At 35.9% G+C, this 19,958-nt stretch overlaps 3 protein-coding genes and 1 long non-coding RNA gene across 4 annotated transcripts in view; 1 reads left to right on the plus strand and 3 right to left on the minus strand.

Annotated features, from left to right (window-relative positions):
• Nucleotides 1-19,958, minus strand: part of LOC309474978 (uncharacterized protein) — a 187,677-nt gene that overhangs the window by 21,232 nt on the left and 146,487 nt on the right. The window lies entirely within an intron of this gene.
• LOC309475612 (uncharacterized protein) lies at nt 1,153-4,419 on the minus strand. Its single transcript, XM_082138465.1, has 2 exons — nt 4,279-4,419; nt 1,153-3,210 (listed from the first exon to the last, which is right to left on the minus strand). The coding sequence occupies exons 1-2, from the start codon at nt 4,331-4,333 to the stop codon at nt 1,931-1,933; spliced, it is 1,335 nt and encodes a 444-aa protein (XP_081994591.1). The 5' UTR covers nt 4,334-4,419; the 3' UTR covers nt 1,153-1,930.
• LOC309475710 lies at nt 9,411-12,429 on the minus strand. The gene is made up of 3 exons (XR_014197799.1): nt 12,333-12,429; nt 12,058-12,130; nt 9,411-9,612 (listed from the first exon to the last, which is right to left on the minus strand). It is a non-coding gene; the product is annotated as an uncharacterized lncRNA (long non-coding RNA).
• LOC309475634 (uncharacterized protein) lies at nt 15,555-17,525 on the plus strand. Its single transcript, XM_082138509.1, has 3 exons — nt 15,555-16,405; nt 16,504-16,914; nt 17,089-17,525. Exons 1-3 carry the CDS (start codon nt 15,958-15,960, stop codon nt 17,196-17,198), a joined length of 969 nt encoding a protein of 322 aa, XP_081994635.1. The 5' UTR covers nt 15,555-15,957; the 3' UTR covers nt 17,199-17,525.

Here is a 19,958-nt window from a genome sequence, read left to right on the forward strand (position 1 = left end):
TCTTTTCTTTGATTGGTTGAATGGCACCTGGTAACATGTAAACATTCACACATAGCCTGACTCTCAGTAAGAAGATCAGAGACCGTCAGAACTCCCTCACTGGAATCTCTGTTCAATTGAATCAGTAACTGACACCATCATGTTCACCTTCAATGTTCACCTTCACATTGTATCAGTGCGATCCAATGTTTTTCACCTTAGTTTATCATGTGATGTCATGGATCTTAAACACAATCTTGAATTTGTATTCCACAAACAACCATTAAAAAAACATGTGAGGCTCCTCCTTTATATGAATGTAAGCTCGCGCTAAATCTCCCCAATGGAGGCATCCGACCAGTGCGGAAGGTCTTAACGTGTTACTGTCCTTTTCTCGAGGCAAAGTATTTTTTGATTAAATGCAATACATTTGAATATGTATTCTCTCGTTATTTCATCTGACTCCATAAATGAAAAGGATTTTAATGATATCTGTGGATCATTAATTATGAGCGAATGTTTGACTATTCAGACCTTAGTTTCAGTAGTCATGTCAAAGCAATAACTAAATCAGCATACTATCATCTCAAAAATATTGCAAGAATTAGATGCTTTTTTTTCCCAGACAAGACTTGTGCGTGCTTTCATTGGATTATTGTAATGGACTCCTCACTGGCCTTCCCAAAAATACCATAAGACAGTTGCAGCTCCCAGTTAGATTTAGGATTGATTTTAAAGTATTATTACTGGTATATAAATCATTTAATGGCCTAGGACCTCAATACATTACAGATATGCTCACTGAATATAAACCCAACAGATCACTCAGATCATTAGGATCATATCAGCTAGAAATACCAAGGGTTCACTCTAACCATGGCGAGTCTGCTTTTAGCTATTATGCCAGCCGCAGCTGGAACCAGCTTCCAGAAGAGATCAGATGTGCTCCTACAGTGGTCACATTCAAATCCAGACTCAAAACACTTCTGTTTAGCTGTGCATTTACTGAATGAGCACTGTGCCAATGTTCGTCCGAGTGTTTGTGCTGTACTGTATTTTATTTTTCTAAACTGTTGAAATTATTCTTATCCCTTTTAATTATTTTAATTTCTTCTATGTAAAGCACTTTGAATTGCCATTGTGTATGAAATGTGCTATATAAATAAACTTGCCTTGCCTTGCCTATTCCGATAACTCTTCAATGAAAATAATGTAAAATTCAGTTAGAATAATCAAATGTAACAATTTATTATGTCAGGTATAATGCCAATTTCATAATCAATTAAAAGATAATTGATACAAAACATCAAATACTATGGAATAGAGAGAAGATGCAAACCCAACATTAAGAAATACATGAGGCTGAGCCTCACGGGCCAATCTGAAATACAGAAAAGGCCCTGAACACCATGCTGCACTTCCTTATACAGACAAACCTTTCACATGGAAACATGTACTAACAAAAGACATTTGCATTCAGAGTTGACACCTTTTGGGGTTGTGTGACCATTTGCTTGAGAGACCACCTTCCTTTGTAAGTCAGTTATCCATAAACTCTTAAAAACCTTATTACCTTTTGTTTTACTTATTTGGAAATGAGACATTTGTACCAGTCGCACTGTGACATTTTAAATGATACCAAACATTAAATATACTCTGTGGTAACCATTCACATTAAACTATACATTTTCTTGGGTGATTTACATGTGGTCTCAGCATGTGAGAGGGGGGAGTGAGGAAGAGGGGGAAGAGATGTGTTCTGAGGTGAGACTTTGTCTCACAAATGGTGAGTTTAAATGCTAATTTCCAGAGAAGTCCTTTTGTTCTCTCAGGGTCTGGTCGCACTTCAAGCATTTCCTAATTCCTCAATTCTTAGATGAACTTTTATGTGGTTCTTCTGGGATAATGCAAAAAAAAGTACTGTCTTTGTCCAGAATGACAATGTGAGTTCTTACATGTGTGGCTTGTCTCTATTATGTTTTTTCCTGTGAATATTAAGGCGTCTTTTTTGTATGAAACCTTTCCCACACTGATCACATGTGTGCGGTTTCTCTCCAGTGTGAATGATCATGTGTTCTTTCATATTTCTTGAAGAACGGAATCTCTTGTAACAGTGTGAACACTTGTAAGGTTTTTCTCCAGTGTGAATTCTCTGGTGCAGTTTCACTGCATGATCTGTAATAAAGGTCTTCCCACAATCAAAGCACACATGATTCTTCACACCACTGTGTATTTTCTGGTGTGCTTTTAAATTACTCGACTGACTAAAACTCTTTCCACAAACAGAACATACGTGAGGCTTCTCTGTGTGAAGTTTCAAGTGGTTCTTCAGGGAAAATGATGAAAAATATGTTTTTCCGCACTGATCACAGTAAAATGGTCTTTCTCCAGAGTGAGAAAACAGATGTGATTTAAAATTGATGGCGTGCGTGAAACTCTTCCCACACTGATCACATGTGTACGGCTTCTCTCCAGTGTGGATTCTCATGTGATACTCAAGGTTTCTTTTGTATATGTAACTCTTCCCACACTGATCACATGTGTGCAGCCTCTCTCTAGTGTGGGTTTTCATGTGTTCCTTAATGTGTCCTTTTTGTGTGAAACTCTTCCCACACTGATCACATGTGTACGGCTTCTCTCCAGTGTGGATTTTAATGTGATCATTAAGGTTATGTTTGTATGAGAAACTCTTCCCACACTGATCACATGTGTGCGGCTTCTCTCCGGTGTGGATTTTAATGTGATCATTAAGTTTATGTTTGTATGAGAAACTCTTCCCACACTGATCACATGTGTGCGGCTTCTCTCCGGTGTGGATCTTCGTGTGTTTATTAAGGGTTCCTTTTCGTGTGAAACTCTTCCCACACTGATCACATGTGTGCAGCCTCTCTCTAGTGTGGGTTTTCATGTGTTTCTTAAGGTGTCCTTTTTGTGTGAAACTCTTCCCACACTGATCACATGTGTGTGGCTTCTCTCCAGTGTGGATCTTCGTGTGTTTATTAAGGTTTCCTTTTCGTATGAAACTCTTCCCACACTGATCACATGTGTACGGCTTCTCTCCAGTGTGGATTTTCATGTGAATTTGAAGACTTTTGTTGTTTGGGAATCTCTTTCCACAATGTAGGCAAGAATTTTCGGCTCTACTCAAAGATTTTTCTCCAGTTTTGACATGATGTTGTTTCTCCTCTCCTTTGCTCAGTTTTTCAATCTCCTTGTTCTGTTCCATTAAGTCTGAAATAATAATAAAAATGTATATTGTTGTGGTTTAGTTCTTTCTTTTCAGGGAAATGACTTCAGAGATCTTTGAGTTTATTAATCAAACAAAGCCGAGTGCCCTTCTGCAGAACAACGCCTCCAGAAAAAGTGTCCAGCTAACATATACACACTCTTCCTTGTACCAAATATGGTAATGCATTCTATAGATTATTTTGAGAAATAGTTTGTACCATGTGACTTTACTGAAATAGCATTCTCTGTTGCATCAGCCTTCCTTTAAGCCCCCAAAAGTCAGACCAAAGTCACTCACAGAGGAAATAATAGTGTACAAATATATAGCTAAATTACTTATTATCTGAATAATAAATTCTTCAACAATATCCGTAAAAAAAATAAAATGAGGAAGTGAAGACTAACATAACACCAGAACACAACTACAATACAATGGTACGATGAATTTTGATATCAAAATGAAATCAATTATATGTCATTGGAACTTTCCATGAAATGGGCACATTGATATTCAAGTTCTTATTTAAAAAAATAAATGATAGGCACAAATCCCATGTTTCCAACACAATCTCTCAGATATATTAGTTTTAACAAAAAAGCTTTTACACAAACTGTAGTTTTTTTTAATGCATTTATCAAAACTGTTACCAAAATTTCAGAAAAATAACTTCTGGTTACTTATAACTTGTAAATTGAAACAATGGAAAAACATTCACCAGTTAAATTAGGTTTTGCTTAATTTACACATTCAAAACTTTAGTCATTTCAAAAATTCTGAACCAGATATAAAATAAATTTAAATAAACTCTTTTCATTGATCATTTTTTTTTACAAAAGATTGCATGGAAATTTTCAGTTTCAGGCTCTAGATTTTACCCAGTTCAGTTTATCACGCTTGGAAGAGCCAGGACATTTAAAAAAATATATATATAACTCTGATTGCATTCGTCTGAAAGAGTAATGTCATGTACACCTAGGATGGCTTCAGGGTGAGTAAATCATGGACTAATTAAAATTTTTGGATGAACTATCCCCTTAATCATTAATGATGGATCAAGAATAAACACCAACCTCTTTGTTCTTTATTATCTTCATCTTCCATTGTGCATGGCTCTGGATCACTCATGTTCTCAGTGTTCAACTGTCTTCTTCACTTGATGGGAACATTCCAGCATTTATAGGCGAAACTGCATGTGGGAGGAGCTTCACTGTTGAATTGCTGTGGGAGGAGCTTCACTGTTGAATTGCTGTGGGAGGAGCTTCACTGTTGAATTGCTGTGGGAGGAGCTTCGAGTTCTGTGGTAGGAACAGCAGATCTGCTAATATTTTTAAAACTGCATTACATTTTTTGTTTATATTTTCATATTTGATTGATAGTTACAAATTCATTCTATATATTTTTATTTTGTTTGTTGGTCGATTTAAAATAAACTTTTTTATACTTTTATGTGTCATATGAACAGATAAAAGAAATAGAAGAACCAAGTATTCAAATTGGATAAATATTTAATTTCCAATTATAAAAATGATGTAATAAAACAGAATAATATAAAATAATTAAACAGAAGCATAAACAAATTCAGTTTTGCATGAAACAGTTTATCACAAACTATAATGAAAAAAAAAAAATGCTGTTAAGAGATTTATATCATGTAGATTTCAAAAATGGTAATGGTGTAGTTTGTTTCATCCATTGAAACCTATGAAACAAGCTTAAAGTGGCGGTTTACAGTGACATTATGCAGATGATTAAAGACATCAGCATAATGAATGAGGTGAAAACAGGAACTATTAACAGTGGCACTCCTGAAACAAGCTAGAGGACCATCACCACAGATCTCACTTTAGTGTTTGAGTTAGAAACATTACTTTGAGTCAAGAAAACTGCTGAAAGTGTATAAAACTGCTCTATAATTTTATTGTTTCTTACAATTTGCGATGAATAAAAAACAGCAATACATCAGAGCAAATACAAATCACACTCGTCTTTATACAGTTTTTCTGATTCCTTTCTGTGTGTGAGACCATTTTTAAAACAAAAACAGTGTATGTATGTCAATGGGCCTGTTAACACCTGATCACTTAGTGCATTTTCTTTGAATGGATAGCTATCCGATTGTGTAAAGACCAGGTGTAAATGCCCTCTGAAACACTTTTAAGACGGATTTAAATCCGATCTCTCAGACCACATCAGGAAGTGGTCTGAGACTCATTCCAAATAAAACGAGACAAGTGTAAATGCATCTTGAAACCACATTTGTAAATTTTACTCCTCCCAAAATTTAAAAAAATAAAATAAACGTGTGAGAGTATTAGACGACACGCTACTAGAACACGCATCAATGCAGATGTGTAGCCAACTATCTTTCCAGCTAGCTTTGAAGAACCAGCCGCAATAACATTTTGTGGTTTTGTATGACTACATTAGAAAAGATGTTTACGAAAATTATGTCCGTGACTCATGAAAATGATTAAACATTGTTAATAAAAAACATTCTGTTGACAAAAATATGAGAGAAAATTAACATTGCTAATTATTAATAATGCATCATCAATGTTTTTGAAAAGAAAATATACGATTGTTTCAAGTAAGCCAATTATAGTCAATAATGTCAAGATGAAGCTGAAGAGCAAAACTCAAGCAGAATTAATCAGACATCAATGTAATATTATAACTTACATCTGCACAAAATGATGTAAAAATGCATGTTCAATTTACCAAGCAGTATATTGTTGTCAATTCTTTGTGCTTTAGCTTCCCATGTTATACACATTCAGCACGAGTTTCAGTGTTTTCAATTGCAGCAATTGATTTATGCTTTCTTTTTTGAGTATGCGGGTCCTCATGGCCACTCTAATTTAAGGGCTCCCTTTCGTGTGAAACTGATCCCACACTGATCACTGTGGATTTTCAGGTGTCTGATCAGCCTTGATTTTACTGGGAAACTGTTCCCGCAGTGATCACATGTGTGCGGATTCTCTCTAGTGTGGGTTTTCATATGAATCCTAGGTTTCCTTTATGTGTGAAACTCTTCCCACATTGATCACATTCACAAGGCTTCTCTCCGGTGTGGATCCTCACATGTGTTTTCATTTCACCTGACCAAATGAATCTCTTGTCACAGTGTGAACACTCGTAAGGTTTTTCTCCAGTGTGAATTCTCTGGTGCTGTTTGAGTTAAACATTTCTAATAAAGGTCTTCCCACTATACGCACATATTATCCTTCACACGATGTGTATTTTCTGGTGTGATTTTAAATTACTCGGCCGCCTAAAACTCTTTCCACACAAAGAACACACGTGAGGCTTCTCCTGTGTATGAACTTTCATGTGGCTATTCAGGGCTGATGCTGAAATTAACAATTTTCCACACTGACCACAATAAAATGGTCTTTCTCCTGAATGACAACGTTGATGTAATTTAAGACTGTCTGAATATGCAAAACTCTTCTCACACTGATCACAGTTGTATAGCTTTTCTCCAGTGTGGATTCTCATGTGTTTCTTAAGGTTTCCTTTTCGTGCAAAACTCTTCCCACACTGATCACAGGTGTTCGGCTTCTCTCCAGTGTGGCTTTTCTTGTGATCAGTAAGGGATCCTTTTTGCGTGAAACTCTTCCCACACTGATCACATGTGTGTGGCTTCTCTCCGGTGTGGATTTTCATGTGTTCAACAAGGGAACGTTTGTGTGTGAATCTCTTCCCGCACTGCTCACATACGTGTGGTTTCTCTCCGGTGTGGATTTTCATGTGATTAATAAGGGTTTCTTTGAGTGTGAAACTCTTCCCACATTGATCACATGTGTGCACTTTCTCTCCAGTGTGGATTTGCTTGTGTCTCATAAGACTTACTTTTTGTGTGAAACGATTCCCACACTGGTCACATTTGTGCAGCTTCTTTCCAGTGTGAACTTTCTTGTGATGTTTACGACTTTTTTTGCATAACGTTTTTTTCTTCCCACAATGAGGGCTGGTGAAAGATTTTTTTGTCAAAAAATTCCTTGCTGTTTGTGAGGAACTCTGAGATTTTTCTCCATTTTTCTCATCATGATGTTCCTTCTCTTCACTCTCCTTGTTCTCTTCCTTTATGTCTAATAGAAAAGTAAAAACATTCATTTTCATCCATCCCTCCATTCTCCAAACCATTTTTTTAATGTTGGTTAGTGGGAACAAATCCCATGTTTTTGTAGTGAGAGCTATTAAATTAAATTAAAAACTCCATCTAACATAAACTTAACACAAAACAAAAAATACAATGGGTGCATAATTTTGCACAATTTTACAATTAGAATTAGCATTGGAAGAGACATGATTCTACAAGGAGATCTCATGAGTATGCGTGTGCATTTCTATATAAAATGTGGTTCTACCACATGTACATTAACTTACATTTTCACACACACTGAAACAACGAATATTGATGTATTGACACTGACAGCACTAAAACGTAAATGATTATTTGCATGAACAAATTAGCAGATGTACAAATTCTTATTTTTGGCATTGGCACAAATTGATTCTATTGTATTCAATTCTCATATCAATGACGTTTTCAGTCGCATTTATTAAATGGAGTTTAATATGAATTTCACTTTTAAGGATTGCATAATGTTAAACAAGACTACACTCTAAAACCTTAAAATAACATTTCTGTAACTGTTTAACCATTATTTATCATGTAATATTTATTTCTATATTATTTATTTATGTTCTCAGTAAACATCAAATCCTGTATACATTATGAATAAAAATTTGGTGCCTCAAGAAGCTTTACAACACACTTTACGGCAGTGATGCACTGTAAACCCGAATAAGTTGGCAAAACTCAATACATTTAAGGCAATCAATTGCCTCAAAATATTCTTAACTTTGAAACTTATATACAAGTTTCAAATATTCAAAATTTAAGTAAGCTGAACTTGCAGATATATATTTTTTACTCCTACATTTTGCTTGTTCTTAGCGTGAAATGTCAATGTGAACATTTTTGTTACACTTGAGTTTGTCTAAATTAAAATAAATAATTTCATAAAACTCAAAACGATGAAACAGTTCAGTTTACTTAAAATATATCAGTTTTGTGAACTTGAAAGAAAAAGAAAGTGCTAAATACTCATAAAAGTTATTTTGACTGAACTAATTAGTTTAAATTAAGTTTGTCCTACTCAAACCAATTCATTATTTTGAGTGTTAGGGTTTACAGAAACGTTCATTGGCTCTCACCTTCTTTGTAACAGATTGCACATTTCGTGTTTTGGTTGATGTTTGTTTGAGAAATGTGCGCCTTCACGGAGTTAATCAGGATAAGATTTTCAACGATTAATAGCTTAAATTCTGCTCTGTGCCACATACAAAACTTAGAAAGGACTGCGTTGCAACATAACATGATTACTTTTGGAACCCCTTTTGATTTTTGCAATATATAAGTTATTGTGGTGCTGTTATGTTTTCTTTATAACTGTACATATTTTTAAAGTCCCCTGTAGTAAATAATTGTATCCCTTAAAACTCATCTGTGATCACCAAAATTACATATTTAAATGTTTTTACCTATGAAAAAAAATCTTCATGCCTTAAAATAGCTTGAATGTTATTATACACCCTTGCTTCATTTAGTATGCACAAAATCACAAATATGATAATTAGCTCCGCCTCTACTCACTCATACCAGCACAGAGATCCACTCGGTCATTTTAACTGTAGTTAATGCTGCACAACAGCAAGTGGAAATACTGTTTAGTTCAGCCATATCCTGTTCACCATCTCAGAGTCATGCAGCTGCCTTCTAACAACCAGTGTTTATATTTAAATCTTGCCAAAATGTCCATACTGAAAGTTTCCGCATCTATCCAAATGTACAAAAAAGTCTGTTTGTACCTTTAAATTAGACTTATTAATTCCAACATATTAACATTGAGACCAGGCTGGATTTTGACCCTTTCTACAGTACGGTGGGAAGATAAGAAAACAATCAAAAAACGTTGACTGCGTTTATGTGCAATTCAGTGTTACCAAAATTACTGTAAGAAAACACCTCCTATAACTATGATTAACTTATATCAATATATTTATACAATTATCAATATATATTTTACAGCTTGTGTGACTGCTTTAAGTTTTATAATCTTAATGTTCTTCAGCATCATTAATAAATACACAAGAATAAACACCAACCTCTTTGTTCTTTAGTATCTCCAGGTTTCATTCTGCAGGACTGTGGATCACACCTGATGTTGTCGCTGTTCTACTTCACTTGAAGAGTGAAGACTGATGAAAATCTTCCAGCATTTATTGGTAAATTCTTGTGGAAGGAGCTTCACTGGTGAATTGTTTTAGGGGGAGAATTGCTGGAGGAGCAAATGCTTAACGCTCATTGCATCGTTAAGTAGCAATTCACAGGTGATCTGAAAACATCAGCAAAATGAATGAGGTGAAACCAAGAAATGATATGAAATGTTGAGGCATTTCACTTTATTATTAGATTTTGAGGTAGAAACAGATCATTTGAGTTAAGATATAGGCCTAGTAGATATAAATTACCGTTTTACTACCAGTTATTGTAAATTTGATTATCTAATTATTGCACTCATAGCAAAAAAGGAATGAGATTGTTTACTTGTGGCTAAAAATCCGCAAAACGACCAGTGTACCTTACTTTCCAATAATTAGTTTTCTCGTTTTTTTTCTCCCTAAACAGAAAAAAGAAGAAACCGTTCATGTATCGCATATTCAACCCTTCTCATTAACATAAATAAAGATATCATGCATAATTCTTTTTCACATTTTTGTTTTCATCACCTTTTGTTCTAATCTGCCAAATGGAAAAACAATAAAACCAAATTGGAGAAACGGTTTGAATATTCGATCTCTACATGGGCGAACTGAGAATTTACGTGGCATCGACTTTCACAACTACCCCTAGCCTAACTATTTGGTAGGTAGTCTACCTGTGCTGCAGGAAACGTAAAACATCCGACACGGGACAGCTCGTGGGGTCGATATCTGCAACAGTGCACCATTCTACAAACACCACTTTTAGAGCATAAAGACGCCTGGTGAAATAGAATTGCAATAGTATTTTCGCATCGTGGCCGTGGTGGCAGGAAGATGTGATGCACACTTACTAGAGCACGCTAGCTGGTGGCAAAACAAAGGGAAAATTGGAGGCGGCCAATACAAACCAGCACAGATTCAGCTACATAATAAGGAGCTTAAATTATTATTATTGTTATTAAATGCCATCTTGTTGTGCTGTTGGGTGCAAGAATCGACGGAGTACAGGCTCCAATTTGAAATTTTATCGCATAATGTTTTCTAAATTATTGTGATTATTTGTGAATCATCTATGATTGAATACATTGTTTTGATTGATTGCGACTAGACTTTTTGAAGAACCTGATAAGAAAGTGTAATCAAATACATAGATTTTCTCCAGTCATTGTCAAAAAAACAAAACTTGCAAACTAACGTTAGTGAAGCGGCCAGAGGGATCGTTCTGCCTCCACCTAAGCTCCGCCCACAAAAAACACCACCATGTTTACCAACTGAAAAGGGGTCTATTCTAGAGTTTAATTCTGAGGACTTGTTTGTCTGGTCTTGTATATATGGGCGGCGCTAGGGAGGGTTCAATGCCCTGAACCGCATTTAAAAAAAAACAAAAACATATCTTGTTATTTCGAGATATTAAGTTGTTATTTCAACATAATATCTTGTTATTTTTACATAAGAAGTCGTTATTTCACCATAATAAGTCGTTATTTCAACATAAAATATGTTATTTCGACATAATATCTCGTTATTTCGACATAATATCTCGTTATTTCGACATAATAAGGGGACATTCTAATCTGCATTAAGCCACATTAAGTGTTCTTATAATGGTTTTCTATGGGAGGAAAATGCTTAACGTGTAATTAAACGTTGCGTTCATATCATCTGACTTTGCTATGATTTTCGTATCATGATTAATAAATGCACGCACAATTATCCATGAACTTGATTTGAACAAATGCCTTTCAACTTGTGTGTGTAAAATTCAGAATTAATGTGCAGCAATTTGTACAGGGAATTTTGGGCCCCATGACAAAAAAAATCTAATTGGACCACTCTGTGCAGCTGTTGTCAGCACATCTCTAGGACCTAACTGTTCCATCAAAAGCATAACATAACTCTAATCAAAGGCTTGCAACTGTCTTGCTTCTTGTAGTTCAATACTAGTATTAGCACAATATTTACTAAAAGCCACCATAAAATGTCCTTAAGGCAGTCCTTTACAGTCTCAAATGCATATTATTGTAAAATTAATGACAGATTAAAAAAAAAAAAAAACGAAAAACGAAATATATATTAACTTTTTAATTAAAATAAATTAACATCATAATCTCAAAACAATGAAAACAGCAGATTTTTTTTACTTAACTGCACATATATGCCAACAACAAAATAAAGTTGACGTGTAAAACAGAATTTCCACATCAGGGTTATTATAGTGCTACAAAACAGATCAAGTGATCACTAAATCAATAGGTTTTGAGGTTTGGAATGGGAATAATAAAGTGTGTATTTATAGATGTCATTCAAAGGCCAAAATTCTGTCTAAATGAACGCATCAAACTGGATTATTGTAATATTGTCTTTAACTTACATGCAGGTTGAGGTAAGCTACTCATTGTTTCTAACTGCATCCAGTACAGACAGGAGGTTGTTTTTTTTTTGTTTTTTTTTATGTCAATGGTCATTATGTAAGAAAATAATTTGCCATTAATAAATATTTCATTTACTTTTTTGTTATGGTAAAAAGAGTAAGAGAGACAGTCAGAGAAAAAAGTCATTAACACAGTGCTGCTCACCTTCCTCACTGGGACTGGGAGGGGGTGCAGTTATGGGGAGACTGGGGTGCTGCTGACTCGTCTGTTAAGTCTGCTAAAAGAGGCATGGACAATGATTTAATATGAATATCTTGCTAAACGTTTCGCTGCACTGATTAAATGTTAAATAAATGTAGGCTAACACTAGCCTGCAGCTAGCTAGCTTATTTCACTATGGACAACTCACAGACTAAAGGCTACCCACCTTTCTTGGGGAAAAACTGGGTTACAGATTGACACCCTTTCTTTTGTCTTACCTGTCTTTTTTCTCTTTCCTTTTTTGAAAACCAGTTTTTCTTTTAACAATGCAACATTGTGGCTGTGTTTCTGGCGCATCGACTGACTGTCTGCAAAAGACCGCGCACGCTAAGGCAGGACCAAACCATTTCATGCAGATACAGGGGGGTGGTCGTTCAATTTGAATGTTTACTTTTTGATCAATGGGGATATTTAACTTGTATTGAGTAAAATCAAAGACATCATTCATTTTATTATTATTTGAAATATACTCAACGATGATGGTTTATATAGTGTATAATCAGTGCTTTAAGTGGCCCAAAAGAGGTGCCGGTACTCTATAAATTATTTTTTTTTTATTTTTTATTTTTTTTGCTGACTCCCCTCCTCCCCTGAGGTAACAACAACTGAAGGGGTTTTATATACAGCAGTCAACAGACGACCTTATAAAAAAGAATAAATCCTTTTATTAGTTTGTGGATTTGTTTGAGCTAGAAAGTGCTACTGAACATAAATAAAATGTGCAAAATGGTATTGACAAAATACCCTTAGAAAGAGCTACTGTAGAAAGAGCTAATGAACATAAATAACGAGCTCGAACTTCTCACCACACCGGCACCCAGTTTGCAAGTCTAAATTAGTTGCTTACATTTAAAAAAATGAGCATACAATAGCATAAAAGGTATTTTTAATGAACATAAAGGTCCATGTTTAGTAAAAATCTTCACGAAACTTAATGAAATATTTAGTGAAATTAGAAAATATAAGATATTGTTGATTTATTTTGTATACACATTCTCATATCCATATATTTTGTTTTATTGTCACGAGTAATAATCTCAGGGTTTACTGGGTTTTACACGATTCTGTTTGTAGTGTGTTATTGGTGGTGGTGTACTAAAATAAACATTGTCACGTGTGTATAGCTATAGCTTTCATCTTCTCACCGCTGATTCCTGATGGTTTAGAGGACAATTACTCGAGTCGCCCCCTATCGTTTCAAAGAATAGTACAACGGCGAGCGCGTCAAGTATAAACCACAGACTGTAAAAAATAGGTATAAACACCTCGTCCGTTTGGGGAGGTGCGCGGATTGCACGCGCAGTCTGCGGAGACTCGCGCTGCGGAGCCAGGCGAAAGTATAAACAAGGAGGAAGCGTGCATTGTGAAGTAAAGCGGCAGCGCAGACAAAGGATTAAAACAGGTGTGCAAACGAGCGTACCGGTACGCTAAAAGCACGTTCTGGGCGCACGGACAGGTGGCGGTACGCTCAAGAGCTATATTTGGAAGTGGCGGTACTGAGTACCGGCGCGTACCGGCCCACTTAAAGCACTGTGTATAATATAATAAAATGTTAAATTAGTTCTTACTTATTTGTTGGGGCCCCTGTCAGTCATGGGCCCTTGGAATTGTCCTAACTTTTCCCCCCTTATATGACGCCCATGAGAGAGTCTGTAGGCCTACTATACTGTAAAATCTTTTTGGGGTTAACTTGTATATATGGAATGGTTTCCTGTGTATGTTGATTGTTTTTTCTATGCAAGTGTTCTCTTAATTAAGTAATGAGTGGGGTTATTAGGCTTGTTCAGACCCAATCAAGCTAATTTGTAATCACAGGCTGGGTTAGTTGATTGTAAGGCCTATATATCTCTGTATCAAATGTGTTTTACCATTTGCCTGAAGAAGACCCAGTAGGGTCGAAACGTTGCCTTTTTATTAAAATATGGGAGTAAGTAGCAGTGTTGCGGACATTACAGTCTTTTCACTTTAGTAGTCCTTTTTTGTCCAGCACCTGCCAGAAGGTGGGATGTGCACACAATAACTTTTTTAACACAGATTATGAAAAGTGAACAGCACGAGTAAGATAGGATGCGCAATATATCGAGAGACATGGAGTGGGTCAGACATGATTTTGACCACTTCATTAAGTTTTGTTTTGTAGAAAACCTTTCTTTAAAGTGAATTACGTTTTGGATAAATTGTATCTTAATTTTAATAAATTTTTCATCAACCATTGCCTGGATTGAATAAATAAGAAGCACCCACGCAGTCACTTGCATTGCACGTTAAAGGGATAGTTCACTTTGAAATATGTTTTAGCTTACCTCAAGGTCATCCTAGATGTAGGTGTCTTTGTTTCCGCAGTAGTTTCAATTTTGATATTTTTAGGTCAAACCGTTCTTGTCTGTCAGTCATATAGTCACCACCTCAAAGAGCATGCACAGAGAAGTCCAAATTAAACAATTCCCCATCGTAAGTACACATAAGACACGAAATGAGCGGTTTGTGTGAGAAAACGAACAGTATTTATATCGTACACAACCACGTCCAAGTGATCTGAGGGCGTGCACGCTTCCTGGTGTGTGACGTGTGCGCGCGTTCTGGCTTAGTCTGCGCAAGTGCCGGAAAGCGCCGTGGTTGTGTACAAGAGGTAAAAACAATATAAATACTGTTCGTTTTCTCACACAAACCGCTGGTTTTGTGTCTTAGGCCATCAATGTGTACTTACAATGGGGAATTGTTTAATTTGGACTTCTCTGTGCATGCTCTTTGAGGTGGTGACCATAGGTCTGCATTATATGACTGACAGACAAGAACAGTTTGACCTAAAAATATAAAAATATATATATTGCCTATAATTGTGCAGCTCCCCGTGTCAATGATCTAGCACCCCCTCAGCACATGCATTATAAATTCGCTGGCGCTGCCCTTGTAGGCCTACCAGTGTGAACATTGAATCCATTAAAAAGTTGTGATTTGAGGCGTGTGCATCAATATTTTAAGTTCCATTCGTTTGCATGCCTCAAGAACACGCCCTCTTAAATATCATGAATATTCCAGGAACTAATATTGTTACATCTGTGACAGTGAAGACCGGTGTTGAGCTGGAAGTGGCAGCAATTTTTGCTATGTGAGAAAAACGTAGCCTAGTTCTACAAAGAAAAAATATATACTATATTATTCCCATTTATAATGTAAAATATAAATATTGTATTTCTAGGGAGTTGGCCATTGATAATATGCATGAGGAAAAGGAGCACATTTACATATCTCTCAACCACATAAACATAAAGTTTGCCAACTTTTTCTTTTTCCAATCTCTGTATCAAATTATCAAATCAAATATAGTGCAACATTGGTTAATTTCACCATGGTGAAATGAGCCAATAGTGAAATAGTAACGCAAGACCTTTCATTGTTGTTTTTGAAAGTTGCTCAGAACAAGAAGTGGCTACTTTAGTTTCAGTTGCAGTGTGTGAGTGATAGTGATGATAACCTGATATTAAACCTTCAGTCTAATTATACTCTGCAAATCAGAGACTGTTGTGAACCCAGTTCTTCTAAACGTGTGGTAATTTTCAGTGGAAACCTTCTCATAACAGTAGGAGGGTTATCAGATATATTTTTGTGCTCTTCTAAATCCAGTCTTTCAAAAATGTTTCTGTGGAGCTTGTTGACTTGTTTTATATGCGTTCATGGTGAGTGTATTTTTAAATTATTATTATTATTATTATTAATTATTCTGCTTCTAATAAATGCGTTTTGCAAGTGCATTGATGAATCTCTTGGCTCTCTGGATCTCTCTTTGCTTTCATGCTATCTAGAATTTGTGTTCTCAGATTTATGAACATGCAGTGAACAATTATGGTAACTAAGATCATATTAATTCTGGAAATAAGAATGAAACAATTCCTGTTGATGAACACTTCCGTTTTTAAAAATTGTAAACGTTTTTACCCATCGACTCTTTTTTTATATAAATATATTGCAGATGTGGAAGCGGATGGAATAAAGATAATATCGGTGATGGAGGGAGATTCTGTCACTCTACACACTGATGTTACTAACATTCAGAGAAATGATCACATAACATGGAAGTTTGAACCTGATAAATCATGTATTGCTGAAGTCTATGAACACAGTATTCCTACGTATCCTGGTTTTGATGGGAAATTCAGAGACCGACTGAAACTGCATCCGACTGGATCTCTGACCATCACAAACACCAGATTCAGTGACGCTGGATATTATACAGTGTCTATCAGCAGCTCCAGAAGAACCTTGCGGGAGATATTCATGGTTATTGTAGATGGTGAGATAAATATCACTGTCACATTGTCTTTTAACCTTTATTTCTCTTACTTTAATACATTTTGTTGTCACTTTCAAATGTTGATTTTTGTGTGAAAGCAGCTGTTTCAATCATCACTACAATTACACAAAACGAGGAGAGTCAAACTCCAAGTGATCATGGCGAGTCTCACCTCATCGAGCTTCCCTCATCTTCCAGATCTTTTCCAGCTCCTCTGCCTGTACCTGAGATTGTCAGTAACTCTTCACAATGTTCATCATCATCAAGATCATCAGTGTCCAGATGTTCACTGGTGTGTTCAGTGTTGAATGTGAGTCATGTGACTCTCTCCTGGTACAAAGGAATCAGTGTATTGTCCAGCATCAGTGTGTCTGATCTCAGCATCAGTCTCTCTCTACCTCTGGAGGTGGAATATCAGGATAAAAGCACTTACAGCTGTGTGATCAACAATCCCATCAGAAACCAGACCAAACATTTCAACATCACACAACTTTGTCAACAATGTTCAGGTATATCAATGGATGTAATATGGTCATTTTCAGGCAGTGAGGCATTATTTAGGAAAACACCATAAAAATACATTTTCTAATAATATTTTAATATAATTTGCTTTTGGTGCAAGCATATTGCGCCTGTTTGAGGTATTGGGTGCACGTTTAGTGTTTTTATTTTTCTTCTCTCAGACTCTGTCCAGTGTTGTAGTTTTACTGAAGCTGTGTTTTCCGATTGGTCCTCTCTGTTCTGGTGGGCGTGGCTACTGTTGCAGTATTGGTTGATCATTTCAGATCCATGAAAGTTGAACAGAAAATGAGGAAACAGACAGAAAACAGTCAATCATCATCAGTTCCTCAATGATTAATCCTATATTCTCCCATGTGGTCAATAGATGGTGAACTTAAACAACCCTTACAAATGATACACTGTGAGTAGGTGTTAAGAGTTTTTCTGTATGCTTTGCAAATCAATGTCAATTTACAAATCATCATATCAATATTATATCATTAAATTTTTAAACACTTCTATATTTGTTGGATTGTTTTTGTGCTGTATGGAGAAATGTATATTGTAGTAATTGTGTTAAAAATGTTTTATTCTTTATTAAAGCATATCTTCCTCCTCATTGTGGTTTCCAAGGCGTCTGGAAATGTTATAAATAAACAAATGATAATTGAAACAAGTATCAGAAAGCGTTAATGCATCTATGCTATGGTAAATTAAATTTAAAGGAATAGTTGGTCTGACTTTCTTCTGTGGAGTTCAATGATCTAGTGATCTGAATGGGTCAGGCGACTGATTCAATCAATCAGTTATTCTCTAACTGTAAAATTTATTCCGGAGCACAAGTGCTAATAAAATGTCTTAAATATCTTAAATGATTTAACAAACATCTTAATAGAATTTTATTTCATATACAAGCCTATCAAATAGTGAAGTTGACTCTCAAGTTGTTTTGACAGCTTGCACCATAGTGAGGATATTGTTAACTAATTTCAACATTTTGAGCCTCACATTTGGGGACAGTCATGGCCTAATGGTTAGAGACACAGACTGGAGACTTTGATTCTCAATACTGGCAGGAAATGACTGAGGTGAGCAAGTCAATACATAACCCCCAATCGCTCCCTGGGTGCCACAGCAAAAATGGCTGGCCACTGCTTTGGGTGGGGGTGTGTGTGTGTTCACTACTCCTAATCCTAAAGTGTGCACTGACTTGGATGGGTTAAATGCAGAGGAAAAATTCTGAGTATGGGTTATTGTCATTTTAACTTTCACAATTATAGTAAAACAGCTGTAAGTAAAACCACTATGTGAGTATGCTGAGTAAAGTATCTGGTAACTGCATCCCGACTGATCCTGAAGTTCTTCAACCAGAACATCATGTCTGCTAAAAACATTTGAAACTTCAACTCAACCTCTATTCGTTTCAGATTCACAAAATGGCCCAGTGTGTGAAGATTGCACTTCTCTCTTGTACGTCATTTAACCAGTGTTAATTTTATATGGGATGCATTAGAAAAAATGACATCCTGCATCTCTATGTGAGTAGGGGAAGAAACTGGACTTTTTTTTGCTTGGTCTCAATACATTTTTATCATGTCAATATTAAGGCCCTAATATCATAGGTATAGGTTAATGTTAATATTGCTGGTCACATTACAGAATTTATATATGCTAAAAATAATCAAGCAAACCAAGCTTAATGGTAAATCTGTAACAACAGCTATTTACCACAGCTGCTAACATTTCACTTAGGTAAACTGTGGTTTCCCATCGTTCCCACAGAGCATGACAGGAAGACAATTAAAATAATCCAAATAAAAATAAAAAACAGATTTCTCTGCATTCTGCATACACGCATTACGGCATCACGTTGGAAAGGTAACGAAAAATAAAAAATAATAATAAACTAAAACAAAGATGAGGACGATTTTGAAGTTGGAGGAGAAAATGAGATGTTTTTCGTCCTTCCCTATCCTTTTTGAACCGGAGTACTCAGACAAATAACTTAGATAGATGATGTGATGCGTGACCTTTCCAATGTGATGATGCTATGCATGGCGCATCTCAGAGATGGTTGACGGGCATTTGTGGTTAAAAAGTAGTTTTTTTTTAAATGACCAATCGTTTTCTGACTGATCAGAAAATGCACAAAATAGCGCAATATTGAATTGAGTACTAATAAAGGATGTACTTACTTGCCTGAACTACATTTGTTTTTTTCTGTAGCATTTACTTCACCACAACATCATTTTTATCAGTGTACTCGATAAAACAAAGAAATGACAGCTCGAGTGAGTGAGGGTGTAAGTAGTAACATAATACTCATGAAGCGATCAAAGAAATGCCACATTTTATTTGCCAAGATTAAAACATTGATAAGTCAACATAACAGTTAATAAAAGATTAATAAAAAATAAAAAAATACTGTTCATGAAAATTATTATTACACAGGCAGCTAAAAGTACAAGGAATTTACAATTGTGTTCTCAGAGTTTTCACAATTGATTTCGAATACCCAGGTACTCATGGCCTTATGTGATCATTAAGGGCTACTTTTCATGTGAAACTCTTCCCGCACTGAACACATGCAAGGCTTCTCTCCAGTGTGGCTCCTATTATGCTTTTTCATGTTTCCTGACTGACTGAATCTCGTATCACAGTGTGAATTCTCTGGTGCTGTTTCAGTTCAGCATTATTAAAAAAGGTCTTCCCACAATCAAAGCACACATGATTCTTCACACCGCTGTGTCTTTTCTGGTGTGCTTTTAAATTACTCGGCCGACTAAAACTCTTTCCACACAAAGAACACACGTGAGGCTTCTCTTGTGTATGAACTTTCAGATGGACCTTTAGGGATGATGCTGAAAAATACGTTTTCCCGCACTGATCACAGTAAAACGATCTGTCACCAGAATGAAAACGTAGATGTAATTTAAGACTGAATGCCTGTGCAAAACTCTTCCCACACTGATCACATGTATGTGGTTTCTCTCCAGTGTGGATTTTCATGTGTTCCTTAAGGGTTCCTTTTTGTGTGAAACTCTTCCCACAC

The sequence above is a fragment of the Leuciscus leuciscus genome (genome assembly GCF_965113295.1).
Source record: "Leuciscus leuciscus genome assembly, chromosome: 15".
Classification (NCBI taxonomy): domain Eukaryota; kingdom Metazoa; phylum Chordata; class Actinopteri; order Cypriniformes; family Leuciscidae; genus Leuciscus; species Leuciscus leuciscus.

Bases quoted from the DNA above. Each gene is read 5' to 3' on its own strand.
- LOC309475612 (XM_082138465.1), bottom strand. From the start codon at position 4,333: ATGAGTGATCCAGAGCCATGCACAATGGAAGATGAAGATAATAAAGAA. The intron at 3,211-4,278 runs GTTGGTGTTTAT...TTATTATTTCAG, and splicing joins AGATAATAAAGAACAAAGAG to ACTTAATGGAACAGAACAAG.
- LOC309475634 (XM_082138509.1), top strand. From the start codon at position 15,958: ATGGTAACTAAGATCATATTAATTCTGGAAATAAGAATGAAACAATTC. The intron at 16,406-16,503 runs GTGAGATAAATA...TTTGTGTGAAAG, and splicing joins ATTCATGGTTATTGTAGATG to CAGCTGTTTCAATCATCACT. The intron at 16,915-17,088 runs GTATATCAATGG...TTCTTCTCTCAG, and splicing joins ACTTTGTCAACAATGTTCAG to ACTCTGTCCAGTGTTGTAGT.